This window comes from Trematomus bernacchii, unplaced genomic scaffold, assembly GCF_902827165.1.
Source record: "Trematomus bernacchii unplaced genomic scaffold, fTreBer1.1, whole genome shotgun sequence".
Classification (NCBI taxonomy): domain Eukaryota; kingdom Metazoa; phylum Chordata; class Actinopteri; order Perciformes; family Nototheniidae; genus Trematomus; species Trematomus bernacchii.
Window position 1 is genome coordinate 306,021 of NW_022987712.1, and position 19,929 is coordinate 325,949.

The window sequence follows — 19,929 nt, forward strand, 5'->3', positions numbered from 1 at the left end:
GTGTGATTCATGACTTTGTTTAGTTTGTTCCTATTATCTTCAAAGTTTATTCAAGAATCCAAATCAAAAGCAAGACACACAAATGACTATTTACTAGGTCAAACTTTCAGATGTTTTCCCCGTCATTGTGACACTATTTGAACAAAATAAAAACACATTTTTGAAATGTAAAGCTGCTGATGGGAATATTTGAAAAGATTGGATGAGAAATCAAATGATATGCGACTCATTCAGTTCACAGCATCTGAAAGACTGTCTTATTGATTAAAAGATAAAATCACAACAGTTTAAAGGTGGGGTAGGTAAGTTTGAGAAACCTGCTCGAGATACACTTTTTGTTATATTCCATGGAATGCTCTTAACATCCCGATAGCAATGAATATCTGAAATGCTTTGACAAAAAATCCATAAAGAAATATCATCTGTGGAAGCTGTAGTACTGTAAAAAGCACGACCAATCATCTGAGCCGGCCCGGCTAAAATAACTGGATGGCCTACCTGCCTGTCAGCCTTCCATCTGTGCACAAACTTATCTCGTGCCCTCATTGGTCATGTGCGCGTTCGTGTGTGTTGGAGGAGGGGCTCTGTAAGGAAGTGGCAGATTTTTTCCAGCTGTGTATTTTCAAATTCTAGCGCACTCGAGCTGGTTTCTCCGAAATTACCAACCCCACCTTTAATGACGTGAGTTCACAGAGGAAGACCGTCTTTATATTACAGTCATTCACATATTTCCTTCTCACTACTCTCTCCCCTCCAATCACTTTCGTCTCCATTCCCACAAGCCAATCACAGCGCAGCGTCACACCTTTAAATCTGCTCTCTCCCCTCCTGACAGCAACCCCCCTCCACCCTTCCTCCTCCCATTCCTCCCATCCAGAAGCTTAAACCAGTCCTCTTCAGACCTCCATCAATCCCAACAAATTGGGATCAATAAAGTTCTATCGTATCTTATCTTATCTTTCCACCACCAGTGTCTAGTTCTATTATACATTTTACAAAGTGCTGTACATATAATAAAAATACCCTACAGTAAAGACACTTTACAGCAAATACAACAGCACAGTTTGTTCAGAATATCAGTATGAGAAATACGACACCCTCTGTCCTTAGACCCTCTGTCCTTAGACCCTCTGTCCTTAGACCCTCACATCGTACAAGGAAACACTTCCAGAGAGAAACCCACAGTTTAAAGGAACATGGGAGAAACCTCAGGGAGAGCAACAGAGGAGTGATCCCTCTCCCAGGACGGACACACGTGCAATAGATGCCGTGTGTAAATCAAAGAGAGAATACATTTTACAGCGTAGGTAGACCGAATGTCTATCGCCAAACACCTTTAAATTCATCTGTGTATTCTTGGCAATAAATACATATTGTTAAATCACAACAAAGTCTCTCCTGATTGAAATGTAGATATGGATAACAGTAGTCATGAATGCACAATGCACAAACATCCCACCTGAAATTTCAAGTCATCCATCACGAGCCCAAATTCATTTCTGCCAAGGTGACTTTACTCTGTGAGCTCAAACACACACACACACACACACACACACACACACACACACACACACACACACACACACACACACACACACACACACACACACACACACACACACACACACACACACACACACAGCTTGAGCCTTTCCCATTTCTCTAATTTCCCCTCCTCGACTCCTCGACTCCTCGACTCCTCGGTGTGTGTGTGTGTTTATATGTATGGGAGAGAGGGTTGGGTTTGTTTTATTTTTATTTCTGTTTGTCTGTTTGTATTATTGTTATTACTTTTAGCTAACATATGTATTCCATATTCTGCATTTTGTATATTTTGTAAGTAATTGCTGTTATCTAATTGTTGTGCTTTTGGTTGTATATGTTGTGTATTCATCTCAATAAAAATGTGATCACAAAAAAAAAAAGTATCTTAAGCTTATTTAATTACATTTTTAGGTTTTAGTGCATGTAAATGGTCTGCAGAGACGGAGTAGAATAGGTTTATTTTGTAAGCTTCCTCCCTGCTATAATGGCATGTAAAGACGATGTATGTTGAATCTCCCAACTCTAAGCTGCAGGCCACTTTCTCTATAGGGATAAAACACAGTTTCACACACATGTAGCTTTGCTCATGCATCCGTCTTCTCCATGCTCCCCTTCTTCCTTTACTCTGCTGACACGTCTCCATCATGCAACGCTGCTGAACTCATTTACACTTCACAGGCTTCCTCCCATGGAGCGCTTTGATGGTTTGACTCTGTGTATCCTGTGATAGAGTTTTAATCTCACATTTGAGATGAAGGCAGCTGAGAGGTCAGTCAGTTCAGTCTAATCCAAAAATGTATATATCCACATGTAGCAATAAGTGTTAGAAAAGTCTCCCTGGTCCCCGGCTTGAGCTTCAATCTCAGGATCCATGTATGTGTGATCCTCTCCAGAATGGAAGTAGTCATCACATACAGAGCATCAACTAGTTCCTGAACAGTGTCCTTCACATGCTGATATCCAAGAGAGGGAGTTACACAGTCACAAGATGGAGGAATAGAAAGCAGTATTCAATGTTTACTTCAGATTAGCTCCACGTCAGAAATGAGCATGCTTGTCATATGTCTATCTCCATAGAGGCTGAATCATCATGTTAATCACATAGCTATCATATGCCTCAAACAGTCCTGATGCTCTTCTAGGTAATCAGACATCCTGTCATGTTCACAGCTGCAGTTGGGATACCTTTGTTATCATGTTACTCTCATATTGGAAGAGTACATTCACTATTTTCCCAACAGGTACGGTATGAATACTACCGTACGAGTATATGTAGAGTACACATTATACAGTCGATTGGTTTAGCTAAGTGTCGGAAAATTGTCAGACTTCTTATCAATAGTTCAGAAGTCATGTTATAATGAAGTAAAAACCCTCAGACTCAGGTTGGTACTAACTAACATCAGCTGTGATCCTGTACAGACTGAACTATCTGGGCAGCAGGGAGGACGTTTCTGGAACAGGAGGAGACTCTTCCTCCTACAGAGGACACAGAGACACTGATCCAGACCCAACTAAAAACCCAGCATAAAGAGGTTCAGTGAATGTGGTTCTGAAGGTGTGGAGGTGGATCAGTGTGTTAGAGGAGACTCTGTAGAAGGAGAGAGAGCCAGCAGGAAGATCCACATACACTGCTACTCTACCACAGGAGGAGGAGGAGGAGGAGGAGGAGGAGGAGGAGGAGGAGATCTGTGTTTCTCTATTATTGTGCCTGACAGAGTAACCACCATTAGAGCAGCTCAGTCTCCAGGACTGATCATTCCATCCAAACACACAGTCCTCACTCTTTCCTCCTCTCCTGCTGATTCCTCTGTAAGTCACTGATATAGTAACCACTCCTCTCCACTCGACCTCCCAGTAACAGCGACCAGTCAGAGCTTCTCTACACATCAGCTGAGGCCAGGAGCCAAACCTCTCTGGATGATCAGGATATGGCTGCTCCTCTTTCACACATGTCACCGTCCTGTTGTTGTCAGACAGTTTGAGTTTTCTGTTTGCTGTGTTTGTGTCGAGTGAGAGTTCACAGGAATCTGATGAGAGAAACAGCAGCAGTTATTAATCTATCAGCTGTTCATTTATTGACACTTTGATGATGAAGGTTACATTTGAAGATGGTGGCTGCTTTGTTTTCATGAATCAAATTAAATCACACTCACACTTCCTCAGACCGGGTCTCAACCATCGGACTCCACCAGGCTCCATCCTGAAAGAAGAGGGGGGGGGGGGGGTCAGAGCAGCATGGAAACATGGACATTACATCACTCTCAAACTCAGAGCTTTGTTATTCTCACATGGACCACTTATTATTAATCAGCGCTAATATACCTTTAGATCAGTGGAGCTTCTTATTTTAGACAATTACTACAGCTCGTTATTTTCCCTAATTTATCTTAAAATAAGATCAAATAATTATCAAACCCTGTCTGATTGTGATAATATGAACAGCATGGCTTTAGTATACAGCCTGACAGCCTGCAACACACAGAACAACACGTCACATAATCTGAGGCCACTGTGAGGACTGCAGGGTTTGTGAAATACTGTATGTACTTAATACCTTTGGCTTATGTGAGGTAACTTTCTGATTTCTCTCTGATATTCCAAGATCCAAAAAGAGTGAGAAATGAACTTCATGAAATATGTTCATTGAAAAATATTGGAACAAAATGAATTTGACTAGACTGAAATCATTGAAGTGTATTTATTAATCTAAATATGGATTAATATGGCCTTCAATTAAACAGACTGAATCCAGACCTGAGAGTCTCCAGAGTACAGTGTGGACTCTCCAGTCCAGCAGACAGCAGCTTCACTCCTGAATCCTGCAGGTCGTTGTTACTCAGGTCCAGATCTCTCAGACTAGAGGACTGGGAGCTGAGGACTGAGGACAGAGCTTCACAGCTTCTCTCTGACAGGTTACAGCCACTCAGTCTGAAGGGACACACATTAAAATTAACATCTCAGCATTTACTCCTTTTTACAAATGTTTAAACAAAATATTAAGACCATGTAATCAAACATACGAGGAATCCTATTATTTGAATTTAAAGCAAACATTTTGCATGAATGGTGGATTGAAAGCCAATGTTACAAATCTGTCAACATTGGAAATGGAGAAAGGTGTGTAGATTTGCTCCTAAGTACAACAACAAATAATAATGTAACAGGTTTAAAACTATTTTATTTACTATAGTAAGTTAAATACTTCCATAAAAAGAAGCTCAACATATTGATTTATCCTGACCTGAGAGTCTCCAGAGTACAGTGTGGACTCTCCAGTCCAGCAGACAGCAGCTTCACTCCTGAATCCTGCAGGTTGTTGTTACTCAGGTCCAGCTCTCTCAGACTAGAGGACTGGGAGCTGAGGACTGAGGCCAGAGCTTTACAGCTTCTCTTTGAGAGGTTACAGCCACTCAGTCTGATAAAGAGAAAACAAGCAATATATTAAAAATAATTAACTGAATATTTAAGTCATGATATATGAATGTTTCTGTACTTACAGAGCTTTGTTTGAGGCTTTGACCACTGGCAGCAGCCTCAGAAGAGCCTCCTCTGAAGCAGAGTATTTATTCAGGTCAAACACGTCCAGATCTTCTTCTGATGACAGTAAGATGAAGACCAGAGCTGACCACAGAGCAGGAGACAGTTTATCTGTGGAGAGACTTCCTGAACTCAGGGACTGTTGGATCTGCTCCACTAGAGAACCATCATTCAGTTCATTCAGACAGTGGAACAGGTTGATGCTTCTCTCTGGAGACAGATCCTCATCTATCCTCTTCTTGATGTACCGGACTGTTTTCTTGTTGGTCTTTGAGCTACTTCCTGTTTCTGTCAGCAGACCACGTAGGAGTTTCTGATTGGTCTGCAGTGAAAGACCCAGGAGGAAGCGCAGTAACAAGTCCAGGTGTCCGTTTGGACTCTGTAAGGCCTGGTCCACAGCACTCTGGTAGAGATCTGTTAGTTTAGGTTTGGGTCTGAAGACTTTAAGCAGCCTGGAGGTTGTTGGTTCTTCTGCCAGCAGGTTGATGAAGGTCAGATGGACATGAAGAGCAGCCAGAAACTCCTGAACGCTCAGATGGACGAAGCAGAACACCTTGTCCTCAATCATTCCTCTCTCCTCTCTAAAGACCTGTGTGAACACTCCTGAGTACACTGAGGCTGCTCTGATATTGATGCCACACTCTGTCAGGTCGGACTCATAGAAGATCAGGTTGCCTTTCTGCAGCTGCTCAAAAGCCAGTTTCCCCAGAGACTCGATCATCTTCCTGCTCTCTGGACTCCAGTGTGAATCTGTCTCAGCTCCTCCACCATACTTGATGCTCTTCACTTTGGACTGAACCACCAGGAAGTGGATGTACATCTCAGTCAGGGTCTTGGGCAGCTCTCCTCCTTCACTGGTTTTCAACACCCCCTCCAGAACTGAAGCAGAGATCCAGCAGAAGACTGGGATGTGGCACATGATGTGGAGGCTTCGTGAGGTCTTGATGTGGGAGATGATGGTGCTGGCCAGCTCCTGATCTCTGAATCTCTTCCTGAAGTACTCCTCCTTCTGTGGGTCAGTGAACCCTCGGACCTCTGTCACCATGTCCACACACTCAGGAGGGATCTGATTGGCTGCTGCAGGTCGTGTGGTTATCCAGAGGCGAGCAGAGGGAAGCAGCTTCCCCCTGATGAGGTTTGTCAGCAGCACATCCACTGAGGTGGACTCTGTGACATCAGTCAGGATCTCAGTGTTGTGGAAGTCCAGAGGAAGTCGACACTCATCCAGACCGTCAAAGATGAACACGACCGAGAACTGATCAAACCTGCAGATTCCTGCGTCTCTGGTTTCAGAGAAGAAGTGATGAACAAGTTCCACCAAGCTGTACTTGTTCTCTCTCACCACATTCAGCTCTCTGAAGGTGAATGGAAATATGAACTGGATGTCCTGGTTGGCTTTGCCTTCAGCCCAGTCCAGAGTGAACTTCTGTGTTAAGACTGTTTTCCCAATGCCAGCCACGCCCTTTGTCATCACTGCTCTGATTGGTGCATCTCTTCCAGGTGAGGCTTTAAAGAGGTCTTCTTGTCTGATGGTTGTTTCTGGTCTGTCTGGTTTCCTGGATGCTGTTTCAATCTGTCTGACCTCATGTTCATCATTGACCTCTGCAGCCCCCCCCTCTGTGATGTAGAGCTCTGTGTAGATCTGGTTCAGAAGGGTTGGGTTTCCTGCTTTAGCGATGCCCTCAAACACACACTGGAACCTCTTCTGCAGGTTAGACTTAAGTTTACGCTGACACACTCCAGAACGACTTCCTGAATGAACACACAACAAATCAGATCAATGAGTCGAATAAATCTTTACAGAATGAAGATCTGAACATATTTTGCTCCATCTCTTGAGACATTAGTCAACATTTATCCAGCTTGTTAAATCTTTATAGAAACCCTCTCACTGCTCTGCAGACGCTCAGCCAGCTCCTCCTGCTTCATGCTCCTCAGGAAGTGCAGTGAGATGTTCAGAAATGCCTCTCTGCTGCTCCTCCTCTGCTCTTCATCCTCACCATCCAACACCTCCTCATCCTCCCTCTGACTCTCTAAGCATTCTGGGTAATCGGAACTCACAGCCTTCTGGAACTTTTTCAGCTCGTTCTTCACAAAAGTGATGATGTTCTCCTCCAGCAGCTGGAACAGAATACATGAACAACACAATCAAACTAAAGGCACCAAACATCAGATCCATGTTGGACAGACTGACCATCCACTGATCTACAAAGTGCATCATGGAGTTGACTGTGAGCAGAACAGATGTAAAGTAGCTGTAGTTCATGTACAGACCATAAATATGTTGTCCAGCTGTGTCTGATGCTGCTGGGCAGACTGACCTCTGGGAACCTCTGAGCTCTGCTGGTCCTCTCTGTGAGGAATCATGAAGAAATAACTCACATTACATCCGTCCATACAGAGGCAAACACAGGGTAAAGGTCCTTAAAGTGACTTCCTGTAGCAATACATTTGACTACGCCTTCTAATCCCAATTGGCTTAATGCAATACCAGTCAGGTTGCAGGAGGCATCATGGCAGGAGACAAACTGTACCTACTGGCCTTCATCATGACCTTAAAGGGTCATCATCAGACGATGTGGGAATCAGAAGGAGAAGAGGTTGATCTGGGGTTTTATTGTAATGTGAGAGAGGGTCGATTGTCCCCTGATGGGAAGCGCTGACAACTCTGACTTTAACTTCCTCTGTTGATTCATTGATATAAACTTTGCTACAGAATGAATACCCATTCACACCACATGCTTATCTCTCATATATTTAAGAGTTAGGATATTTAAGGTGTAGGAAGATACCAAACTGTTTAACCAAAAATAAAAAGTTGATCAGTTGAATAGAAATTAATGATGAAATGAAACAAGATTCCAACCTGTGTTCCTATCACAAATTACTTACATATGTACATTTAGGGGTCTAGCTATGCACATTAAAACAACCATGTCAGTCTTGAAATGCTTCAGATGTCCTCAAAAGTGGATCAGGTTCTTGTGTGAGCAACAGGAGAAAGGAGTGTTATACATAAACCCTCAGGTTTGTCTGGGCCTCACACAGGGCACCCATTTATCAGCTTAAATGGTTATCATTACATTTTGTATTTATTCAATAAGTTTCAATCAATAATAGTTTATCTATATATGAATATATAGCCCAATATCACACAATTTACATTTGTCTCAGGGGGCTAATAAAGACATATATGGTACGGGGAGGGGAAGAAGGGAACTGTGAGTCAACTTTGACCTAAAACCACAGTAGAAGGTATCACGAAGGCGGTTAACAACTTGAAAAGGGTTTTTAAAGAAACAAAATTATTATAAATATTTGTATTATTATAACTTTTTACATTTGAAAACCTCACCTTTCATCAACAGAGTGTTGTTCACCTTTGAAGAAAATAGGTTTGTCCATAGACCAGTCACTCTTCATGGACACACAGCTGGGTCCAGGTTCCTCCAGCTTCCTCCTGAAACATGAGAAGGAAACAGGAAAGGCTTGTAGCCTGAACACACTCAAGTTTCCTACTCAAGGTTACTATTCTACTGATCTACAGGTGACAGTAATACACAACAACAACTATGGCCAAACTGTTACAAATAATCACGCCAAAATGTATTTTTCTGGGGTTATGGAGTTAAGGGAATAGTTATTCAATTAAATCATTCTGGATTTAGGAAAGTCCTAAAGCACTTTCACATATTACATTCACACACATTCATACGCAGTTGGCCATGCCATTGTTCAAATATCTATATATAAAAATATCAAATATCTATATATAAATATATGTTACATCATTAACAAAGATTCAAATAAAATAAAAAAAGGAAGATGAAACAAAATGGTTGCTCATGCTCTCCCTCCTGTTCAATAATTGACAGGAATGCCAATTCATATGATTGGGTAAAACTATTTGAATAAATAATACTTTATTAAATATAGGCATTACTTCTTAGGCCTAGATATCGACTACATCTACCAGTGTGCCCATCAACATTAAAAAAATTAAAGAACATTTTGAAAATACAATCAAAGCCGACTGAGGAAACACCGTGAAATGTTGGCTCTGTGAAGATATACAATACATTGTACAATGCTCAATAAATACTGTACTTTACACGATTGGTTGTTTCAGTGAACGGCCGAATGGCTTCTCACGTAATCATAGTCAATAAGAAGTCTCTGTTCTTCAGTCACAAACATTTTTCTACTGCTGCTGATATAATGAAGTCACATGATGTCCACTTACGCTGTCTCTGAAGGGCGGCCTTTAAAATAGATTGGTTCATACATCGACCTGTCACTCTTCATGGATAAACAACTGGGTCCAGGTCCAGGTCCATGCTGCTGCTCTGGGCTTCAACGCACACACACACACACACACACACACACACACACACACACACACACACACACACACACACACACACACACACACACACACACACACACACACACACACATATATATATATATATTTGAGTGTGAATAATGCCTGCTGAGCTCTGGAGAAGAGGACAGTCAGAGGTCTTCATCTCACCTCTGAGCTTTGGTGAGGCGTTCAGGGTCCCCACTCAGAGCGGGTTCACTGTCCTCACAGGGATTCATAGCAGAGCTCACACCTTCACACACACACAACCACCTGCTGGAGAATCACACATGATCTCATCAGGACACAGAGCTCACACACCTCAAAACTAAACACACTCATGAGACAGTTTCCATGTTGTTGGCTCTTTGAGCTGCAGCGTCTTAAAGCTCCCATGTCATGCTTTTCCGGTTATTACCCGTCCCCTTGTATGTTATGAAGGTTTTTATGCATGTAAACGGTGTGCAAAACCCTCAAAGTACACCCTGTAGCGAGTACAACTCTAACACAGAAAATACCTCCCCAAAACGCCTCGTTGGAGATACGTCACTGTCCATTTGATTCTTCCGGCTCCCGCCTGATGTCATGCGGTACCCGGAACAAAATGGACCAATCCGGAAGAGCTATGGCCACACCCAGCGGCGCTGGCCGCACCCTCTGCCAGCCTAACATTTACTGTTGGAAGCTCTGGTTCAGTTCACAATCGATCCAGTCATGCCAATGCCAAGGACCTGTTTCCTGAAATGTGAGGAGAAATCTGAGCTGTTTGTCCTACCGACGGAAGAACCACCACGAAGTCAGTGGTTGAAATGTCTTTTTAACACTGTTCCTTCAGAGGTTCGAAGAACGTTACTGTGTGCACGGCATTTCACAGACGAAAGCTTCCAAAACATTGCCCAGTTTGAGGCCGGATATGCACAGCATTTGAAACTGAAGGACGATGCTATTCCTAGTTTGTTTGGACCGTTTGGAGCAGGGGAAGATTCGGGTACACAACCTGTAAGTTTACATTGTTATTTGTGTATTTATCAAACAAGACTGTTTAAATGTGTAAACTGTGTCGGACTGCTAAGCCATTGACACAGTGCTAACTGTGCTAACTAAGTTGCTAGCGTTTCCATATATCAACTCTAATATCAGCAGATGGCCTTGCATACATGTATCTCATAGCAGGAGAATGTCTGCATTCACACACGAAATACTCATAGACAGTATACTCCGGGTGATTTGCCGTACGGTCAGTCGCGAAACGTAATTACATTATAGCTGGCGTAGCGTGTATGCTACCGAGCTAACCAACGGAGCTAGACATGGGTTTGCTCGGGAAAACATTTTTGTTATGCCAGCTACAATGAATGTAGCAGACTACCCGTATAAGATTGCAATTGTAAACACGTTCTTGCTAGCCTAATATGAATCACTAGCTTTTGTTCATAGTGGTTTTATTACACTAAACAAGCCCAGCTTACTGGGCTAACGACGTTGCTAGCGTTTAAATATATCAACTACAATGTCAGTAGATGGCCTTACATGTTTGTCATGGCCAGAGTTGGGAAAATACATGACGGGACTACCACACTGATGCATCGTCCTAAAAAGCCCCGGCTGCTATAGGCAAGATGCCGACAACGGGGAGTAATTGATGATATACCGTGTATATATGTATATTTATGTTCATTTTGTACATTTCTAAAAATAAAGTTTAATGGAAATACTTAGTAGGCCTATCCTTTCTTCCCTGAATTATTTGCTCCTATAACATATCATTCATATATAGCAAACCATGATTTGATTTCTCATCAAACAGTAGTAGTTTATTACAGGTAAAAATAACTTACTCTTTGTTATGACCGGCTCGTAGGCCACAACGGAAAGACAAGGAGACATACACGAGTTTACAAAACCACGGCACATTTATTGTGGTAAATGCAGAGATAGGTGGTCGAGGGGAGAGGATCGCCGAGTTCGTCCTTCTGCAGCCGGTTTGGAGAGAGACTAGGGCCGCCGTGTGACTCCGGGCAGCTGGGCTTAATAGCACCTCGGCTCCGGCCAGGTGTCCGTAATCGCGCTGATTAGCCTCTTCAGCTCCACCCCATCGTAAGACCTGCAACACGCCTGCACAAAGGCCCTGGGGCCGTCACACTCTTCTATAACAACAGTTGTAGGTACAGTTCGGTTAGTTAGCGTATAAAATATACGGCTGTACCGACGCCATTATAAGACTGATGTTCCGAGAGCGAGCCGAAAAAAGCACTGTTAGACATGGGCGGAGCCTCTCTGGTGGTTGACTAATCAGAACAGAGTGGCCGAGCTGACCAATCGGAGCACACTAGGCTCACAGGGAGGGGGGGGCAAGAGCTCCAACGAGTCGTTTAGTGGAGAAAGTGAATACTGCTGAATACACATACTTTACAGAGATGCTGTATGCGAAACCAATGTGAGTTTGGAAAATTGCACAGTATAAATCTATTTTAGTATACCTCAACAATGTAATTATGATCAGTGGAAATGGCCATGACATGGGCCCTTTAAAGACACTCTCAATGCTCTGTGGTCTTCAGGACGGTTTGAAGACTTCAGGAATATCCTTCATGTGGATTATTCTTGGCCTTTCTATGCATCAGATACTGCAGAAGTACTTTTACTTTTGTACTTTAAGTATATTTTGATGTTTAAACTTGTACTTTAGTGAAGTGTTGAATAGAGGACTTGTAACAGATTATTATCACACTGTGTTTTCACTAATGTTTCTGAAACTAAAGATCTGAGTCCTTCGTCCTACTCTGTGAGAAACCAGAAACCAGCTGCAGTTCCTCAGAGTGACCACTGGAGGTCCTCCATTTACCTGTTCCCTGTTTAACTCCTCCTCCTCCTCCTGCTCCTCCTCCTCCTCTTCTTCCTCCTCCTCCTCCTCCTCCTCCTCCTCATATCTGTAAACTGGTTTTCCTTCGTTCCAGATCTCACTAAGGTGAACACACCTTTAGGTTTTATTTTTGGCACATATATTTGAGCTTCCCGACTGAATTGAACACACCTTTTTTTTTGGTTTGTTGACGTGTTTGGACTTGAGTTTGTTTTTTTATAGTGAAGACTAAGAAACAAAATGGCTTCCGTCCTGCTCAGCTGGTGTTTAACACAGAACACCTGAAGAGAAGACTACAATAGAGAAAGAGTCCCTCACAGTTTCATCAGAAACTACAGCCTTAATGTGCTCTGTGAAAACAGAAAACTTAGACATATGTTGAAAGCCTGTCAAAGGTAGTGAAACAGTTCCCGTTAAATTACAGTTTATAGAATATATTCTAATGCCATCAGATACAGATATTGGGAGGTGTGTGGCGTAGTGGATAGAGCATTCGTGTTTGGATCAGGGGGTCACAGGTTCAAACCCCACTGCAGTCAGCATGTCATTGTGTCCCAGAGACACTTCACCCCAAATTGCTCCTGAGGGGATTGCCCACAGTATTGGGTATGTAAGTCGCTTTGGATAAAAGCATCTAACAACTAACATGTAATGTAATATTGGCTGTAAGTACATTTAGTAACTCTACAGTGTAGTACAAGTACACTTCTTCATTATCAGGGGCCTCATTTATAAAGGGATATACGCTCAAAAAATGGCGTACGCCAGTTTCTACGCAATGTTTGCGATTTATAAAATACTAACTTGACGGGAAAATGTGCTGTCCTCCACGCAAACTCTAACCCATGCGTACGCACTAAGCACACAAACGGGAGAGACGAGAAACTGCGACACCGTTGGCAGAAGGAAGAATGGAGAGAAATATGTGGAAATAATACCATAAATAAAATGTTACCTCTCATTTATCAAATATGAAGAATTACTTTTCAAACATTGATTAAAGCCAATCTTTAAATGATGAAACAAACGCCTGTTTGAGACTCCTCAGTGCACACAAACACATAACTTGGAGAAATAAATAAATACGGATATGCTATTTAAAACCACCTCGAATATGTTGTGTTAATGTTATGAAATGTTTTCTCATAAATGATGCGGTAAGCAGGAGGACAGAATTACGTCTAAACTGACGCCGTGTTGCATTTCTATAGGTTGTAGATACGAGCATGGTTTTATATACTATCACGTTTAATCGTGTTTTATGCCGTTTGCCAAGACTTGATAAGTCGCTCGTAAAACACAGGAGGTATGGAAACTAAGAACACCATATGTGGTAAATTGTACAGCTAATATAACACAATCCATTAGTTGTATTTCCTTTAACTGGTGGATTATGGATATATAGTTGCTGATCGACAGCTGGAACACGAAACCACCAAATACAACAAAATAATTCAGATCCAGTCGTCATGACTCCACTCCGGAGGGATTCCCCGATCGTTTCTTACAGTTTCTCATCAAGGGGGTGTCTCCTGTCCCCGGTACAAACACACTGCCTGAGGAAGGTTATGTGTATTTTTTTTGTCATTAACTTTTTTCGGACCACTTATTTATTTATTTTGGTGACGATCCGACCTCCATGCTGCTACTCTGGTTCAAACTGCATCCACCAAACAATATGATTTATCTCGACCTCCCCACAATAACCTAAATCTGACACGGTGTGAGATGTCTTTTTTAGCTGTTCTATCGTAATTTCCTGCGATCTTCTTCATGCAGTCAGTCAGAATGAATGGGCGTTTCTTTGACTATGTATAGGCAAATATGGGCGTTACGAGTCGATTGTGATTTATCAAGGGAAACAGGCGTAGGGAGTGCCGTACGCACTTCCCTCGCCGGTACGCAATGTTTTGTGAATCGGAAAATGGCGGAACATTTCTGTACCTATTTTTGTGCTTTGTACTACGTAAGCAACCTTCCTACGTCAATCCTACGCAAGGCGTTATAAATGAGGCCCCAGGACACATGTAACAAGGTGAGAATACTGCATTAAGACGTTTGAATGTCACTGTTTAGACTTTAGATCAGAGTTCCTGAGGGGGGGGGGGAGGGGTCAGGAGGGCGTGTTGATCGACCAATGAAACACAGCCAGAGTCTCTCAGGTGTTTCAGGAACAAAGGCCCAGGTGAGCTCTCTGATGGCTGCTGGGTCCTAGTGCCCGCCTGCTGCCTCCCCCTCCACATCAGTAGCCCTCCTGACAGACTGACCCCCATCAGCCTGAACTCCTCTTCCTCCTCACAGGGAACTCTTTAAACTAACCTGCACTCTCTCTGCTCTCACAGCTAGGAGGCCATCTTGTTTCCCAGCTTTAAACAATCACACGTTCATCAACTCAAGCGTTTCTGCGACAACAACAATCAACAACGTCATGTCAACAAATCACAGCTCTACTTACTGAACTGTTAGCCGTGAGATTCATCAGTAGCAGCCTCGTCTGAGCTTCATCAACTTCAGTGTCCATCAGACGAAGTGAAGTGAAGGCGCTTCCTATCCTGAGTGTGTGTGTGTGTGTGTGTGTGTGTGTGTGTGTGTGTGTGTGTGTGTGTGTGTGTGTGTGTGTGTGTGTGTGTGTGTGTGTGTGTGTGTGTGTGTGTGTGTGTGTGTGTGTGTGTGTGTGTGTGTGTGTGTGTGTCCTCGCCTCACTGACAGTATGCAGTCCGACTGGTTGGATTGAGTCTCAGTCTGTGCTGCGTTCACAGGATTAAATGTATTTGTGAATAGATTTGTTGGGAATGGGATTCTTGAGATACCATTCTTGACAGTGTCACGTTATCTGTACGTAAACAGGAGGGATGCTGCTACTCTAACAGGCCGTAACACAACACACACACCGAGCTTTGAGTGTGAATAATGTGCTTACCATGAATTGCAGTAAAAAGGCAAGGAAAGCAGCAGAGACTAAGACACATGTGGTGTGTATCGCACAATAAACAGAGGGGAATCACAGCGGCTTTCTCTCTGCATACATTGGTTCTTACTTTAAAGACAGGTTATTCCAACATAATAATAACACATTTTTAAAAACATTTTATTTAGCCTTTATTTATACAGGTAAAATCTCATTGAGACACAGGGTCTCATTCTCAAGAGAGACCTGATCAGTTCAGGATTATAAAGCTGGACAACTGTCTCTGTTGTTGGAAACTTTCCTAAAATGTTTTAAGGTCTTATTTTAACAATGTGATCACATGACTCCTTCTGATGTTACTGCAGATCTGCTGTAAGCTAGCTAGCTAACGTAGCTAACCTAGTCATTTCAGATATACTGACAAACACTTACAGTTATGAGACGACTAACTCTGAGACAGAGACAGATGTTCAGCTTTATAATCCTGAACGTCACCAAGCTGTCCCAGCTGTGTGCGTCACTCTTTAGTGTCCCCTGGTCTCCCAGCTGTGTGCGTCACTCTTTAGTGTCCCCTGGTCTCCCAGCTGTGTGCGTCATTCTTTAGTGTCCCCTGGTCTCCCAGCTGTGTGCGTCACTCTTTAGTGTCCCCTGGTCTCCGTTGTGTTTTGAGCTTCTTCAGCGTTTTGTATTTGCAGCGTTTGTTTTCTGCAGCTTTTAGTAAACGCTGCGCATGTTTCCTCAAGTTGCTGAATGTTCTCTAAATGCTGAACATTTGTGTTTTTATATCTGTATATTTTCTGAAACTGTAGCACGTTTCTCCTGATGGAAGAGTTTTTGATCGTTGTAGCGCGTTGGCACCTGACGGACACCATAACTTTGACAGATGCATGAAAAAAGGATTGCTTTGAAGGGTGCTTTATCCAAATATCTCTCTGTCCCGTTAGTATAATGTTGCTTTACACTATGGCAGAAGTGGCATGTACTTGTGATGGATAGCACAATTTGTTTTTCAACAGAGAGAAAAATGACGGCTCTCCTGTGAGGGAAACATTTGAGTCAAACCGCTGACATTGTTTTGGAAAAATGCCAAGAATAATTGGATTGTAATTGGGTTGTGAAGCACCTCTTTTCTGTCTCTGCAGCCTATTAAAAGAAGACAGAGGCAGTTCACTCAGCCCACACACACAACAACGCTGCTCTCAACCCGCCGGGTTTTCATCTGTTTTTGAGTTCCTCCATGTGAGAAAAATGTAATTTGAACCGCGGCACCAAGGAACAACTTCTGCGACACCTGAAGATGAAAATCTGTGTCCCTCCACATCCACATCTACAAGCAGAGTGTGTGGGAACAGGTCGGAGATATACAAGTTTCTCTGCATCTCAGAAATCTGCTGCAGGCCTCCCTGAACTTTGAAGACTACCCATAATGCATTATTGTCAAATATTCTATTAAATCTCAATCTGTATCAGTGCCTTCAGAAAACAGAAGAAACCAAGATATTTAGGATCAAAAACGTGTCCTCTGCTCAGAGATGTTATTTAAAAGAAAAACTGCCTTTACTAAAGAGTCCTCTCCTGCTGATGTTCAGGTGTATATCAGTATGTAGTGTCTCTACTTTAAAGAGTCCTCTCCTGCTGATGTTCAGGTGTATATCAGTGTGTAGTGTCTCTACTTTAAAGAGTCCTCTCCTGCTGATGGTCAGGTGTATATCAGTATGTAGTGTCTCTACTTTAAAGAGTCCTCTCCTGCTGATGTTCAGGTGTATATCAGTATGTAGTGTCTCTACTTTAAAGAGTCCTCTCCTGCTGATGTTCAGGTGTATATCAGTATGTAGTGTCTCTACTTTAAAGAGTCCTCTCCTGCTGATGTTCAGGTGTATATCAGTATGTAGTGTCTCTACTTTAAAGAGTCCTCTCCTGCTGATGTTCAGGTGTATATCAGTATGTAGTGTCTCTACTTTAAAGAGTCCTCTCCTGCTGATGTTCAGGTGTATATCAGTATGTAGTGTCTCTACTTTAAAGAGTCCTCTCCTGCTGATGTTCAGGTGTATATCAGTATGTAGTGTCTCTACTTTAAAGAGTCCTCTCATGCTGATGTTCAGGTGTATATCAGTATGTAGTGTCTCTACTTTAAAGAGTCCTCTCCTGCTGATGTTCAGGTGTATATCAGTATGTAGTGTCTCTACTTTAAAGAGTCCTCTCCTGCTGATGTTCAGGTGTATATCAGTATGTAGTGTCTCTACTTTAAAGAGTCCTCTCCTGTTGATGTTCAGGTGTATATCAGTATGTAGTGTCTCTACTTTAAAGAGTCCTCTCCAGCTGATGTTCAGGTGTATATCAGTATGTAGTGTCTCTAGTTTAAAGAGTCCTCTCCTGCTGATGTTCAGGTGTATATCAGTATGTAGTGTCTCTACTTTAAAGAGTCCTCTCCTGCTGATGTTCAGGTGCATATCAGTGTGTAGTGTCTCTACTGTGACATGTCTCCATGCTTTAATGTCTGAAGCTGAATAGGGCCTCTTTAAAACAACATTTAGAAAGTGAAGTCATCTGGAAAGTAAGGACATTTTTGAAAGTTGAGGATCAAACCAGCGACCTTCTACATCATGAGCCGCTCCATTACCCAGAATCCTCCTCTGTCCTCTTAATCCTGTTCAAACATTCAATATCTTCAATCTGATATTGAAGTAAAACATTATCTGAAAGGATTTACAGAGAGGTCATCTGATAATAATTCCTGAGTGAAGCAGCGTTAAGGCAGACTTTAAGGGGGTCATTATTTCCTCACCTTCCAAAGTGTCTTTAGTTTCAGAAACATTTCTTATCTTAACCCCAACATGTATGGGAGCCTCTGTGAGCATTGGTGTGAATGCTGACTCATATATGTAAAACGATACGATACGATAATACTTTAATGGTCAGATCAAGTCTGCTGCTGTGACTTGCATCACAGCAGCAGACAAATATCAAGACACAATACATGAGAAACAAACAACAAACATTTAACATACCAGCAGGATCACAGAGAAAACATGCTCTGCATTTGATCTGTATTTACTGAGAGGATTGACTGGAGCACAAAGGAATGCTAAAAGTGCTTTGAGAGGTCACACAAAAAGCACTTTATAAAGTGTCTGAAATGCTTTCAAATGTGACAAACTTTCCAGAATTGACTTCCTGTTTTACAGCACTGACCTCCAGGTAGAGCAACTTCAAAAAATGTATGTGACACTTTAAATTACCGCTCTGTGTCTGTGGGAAGAAGTCGAATTCAGACTCAGAAAGAGCCGCTGTCACTTCTCATTTCCCCCCCACCATTCAGAGCTCGTCCCCAAAAAGCCTCAACATCACTCCATCCAATATTCACCAGGAGTGCTCAATGTTGTGTGTGTGTATGTGTGTGTGTGTGTGTGTGTGTGTGTGTGTGTGTGTGTGTGTGTGTGTGTGTGTGGGTGTGTGTGTGTGTGTGTGTGTGTGTGTGTGTGTGTGTGTGTGTGTGTGTGTGTGTGTGTGTGTGAGAGAGAGTGCACTTTAAGTGTGTGTTCTGGAGCTTTTTAGGCCCACGTGAAATGAAATGGGTTCAGAAATTCTGGAAAGAGGTTAAATTACATAATTGGTGAGCCAGTGAACATCTCTACTGCATCAAGCATTTTAGGCCTTTAGATAAACCACCAAATATATATATATATTTTTTTTATTTAGCCTTTATTTATACAGGTGAACAATCTCATTGAGACACAAGGTCTCATTCTCAAGAGAGACATATTGAGACACAAGGTCTCATTCTCAAGAGAGACCTGATCAGTGGTAACAATACCACCGAACGTTACAGACAGACAGGACACTAAACACAGAGGCAACAATCAAATAACACATCGTCATTGAAAATTCAAATGGTCAGATATAGCAGGTGCAAACACCCACAGATGATTTCTCCAGCTTTTTTAAAATTAGTTTAATATCTCTGATGGGTATCAATCTGATCATCTTAAAGGGGACCTATCATGCAAAATGCACTTTTGTACGTCTTTTATACATGAACATGTGTCCCCGGTGTTCCAGGGAACTCACCAAGTGTCAGAAAACACAACCCTCTCTATTTTCCTCCATACCCAAATCTCTAAAAAAGGGGCTGCAACGGATCTGATAAAAACTGATCCAGATTTGAACACTGTCCTGACGTCAGGACGGTGGCGCTACGGCTATTGGGCCAACTCCACCAATCAGGAGGAGACACCCACGGCCATTGCCGTTCGAAAGCGCTGGAGACGCTGTAGTACATATGCCAGGCCTGTAGATGGTGCTGTTCTCACAGAATCTGCCCTTGCAAAAACAGCTAACATTTTTCAAATTGAGCAAAATGAGGCATGGCTAAAATGCATGATCTGTTTGGTATTTTAAAAAAAAAAAGTATAAATATGCCTTATATAGGTATGGTCCTACACTATATTATTCAAATATAGCATGATAGGTCCACTTTAAGTTCCTGCTGTAAATATAACTCATGAAAATCCTCCTCTTTTATGCAAGGAGGTGCATTTGTATAGTGGGGAGTGAGTCATAATGTAGGACAATTAAAGCTCCTTTGACTTCTGAGGGACCTGATTGGTTTTAGACAATAACAGCACTGCTCAGTGTGGTCTGGCATGGAAACATTTCATTTTTATTATTTGTATTATTTATCTTTTAAATGATTTTAGTCATGCCATTTGT

General features: G+C 42.3%; 1 protein-coding gene across 1 annotated transcript; it reads right to left on the minus strand.

The window, feature by feature from the left end:
* Positions 1-2,946: 2,946 nt before the first annotated feature.
* On the minus strand, positions 2,947-14,871 carry LOC117491175 (NACHT, LRR and PYD domains-containing protein 3-like). The gene is made up of 11 exons (XM_034141039.1): positions 14,767-14,871; positions 9,620-9,724; positions 9,329-9,436; positions 8,441-8,545; positions 7,360-7,438; positions 6,978-7,206; positions 5,046-6,837; positions 4,790-4,963; positions 4,303-4,476; positions 3,702-3,748; positions 2,947-3,575 (listed from the first exon to the last, which is right to left on the minus strand). The coding sequence occupies exons 2-11, from the start codon at positions 9,685-9,687 to the stop codon at positions 3,025-3,027; spliced, it is 3,327 nt and encodes a 1,108-aa protein (XP_033996930.1). The 5' UTR covers positions 9,688-9,724; positions 14,767-14,871; the 3' UTR covers positions 2,947-3,024.
* Positions 14,872-19,929: the final 5,058 nt, after the last annotated feature.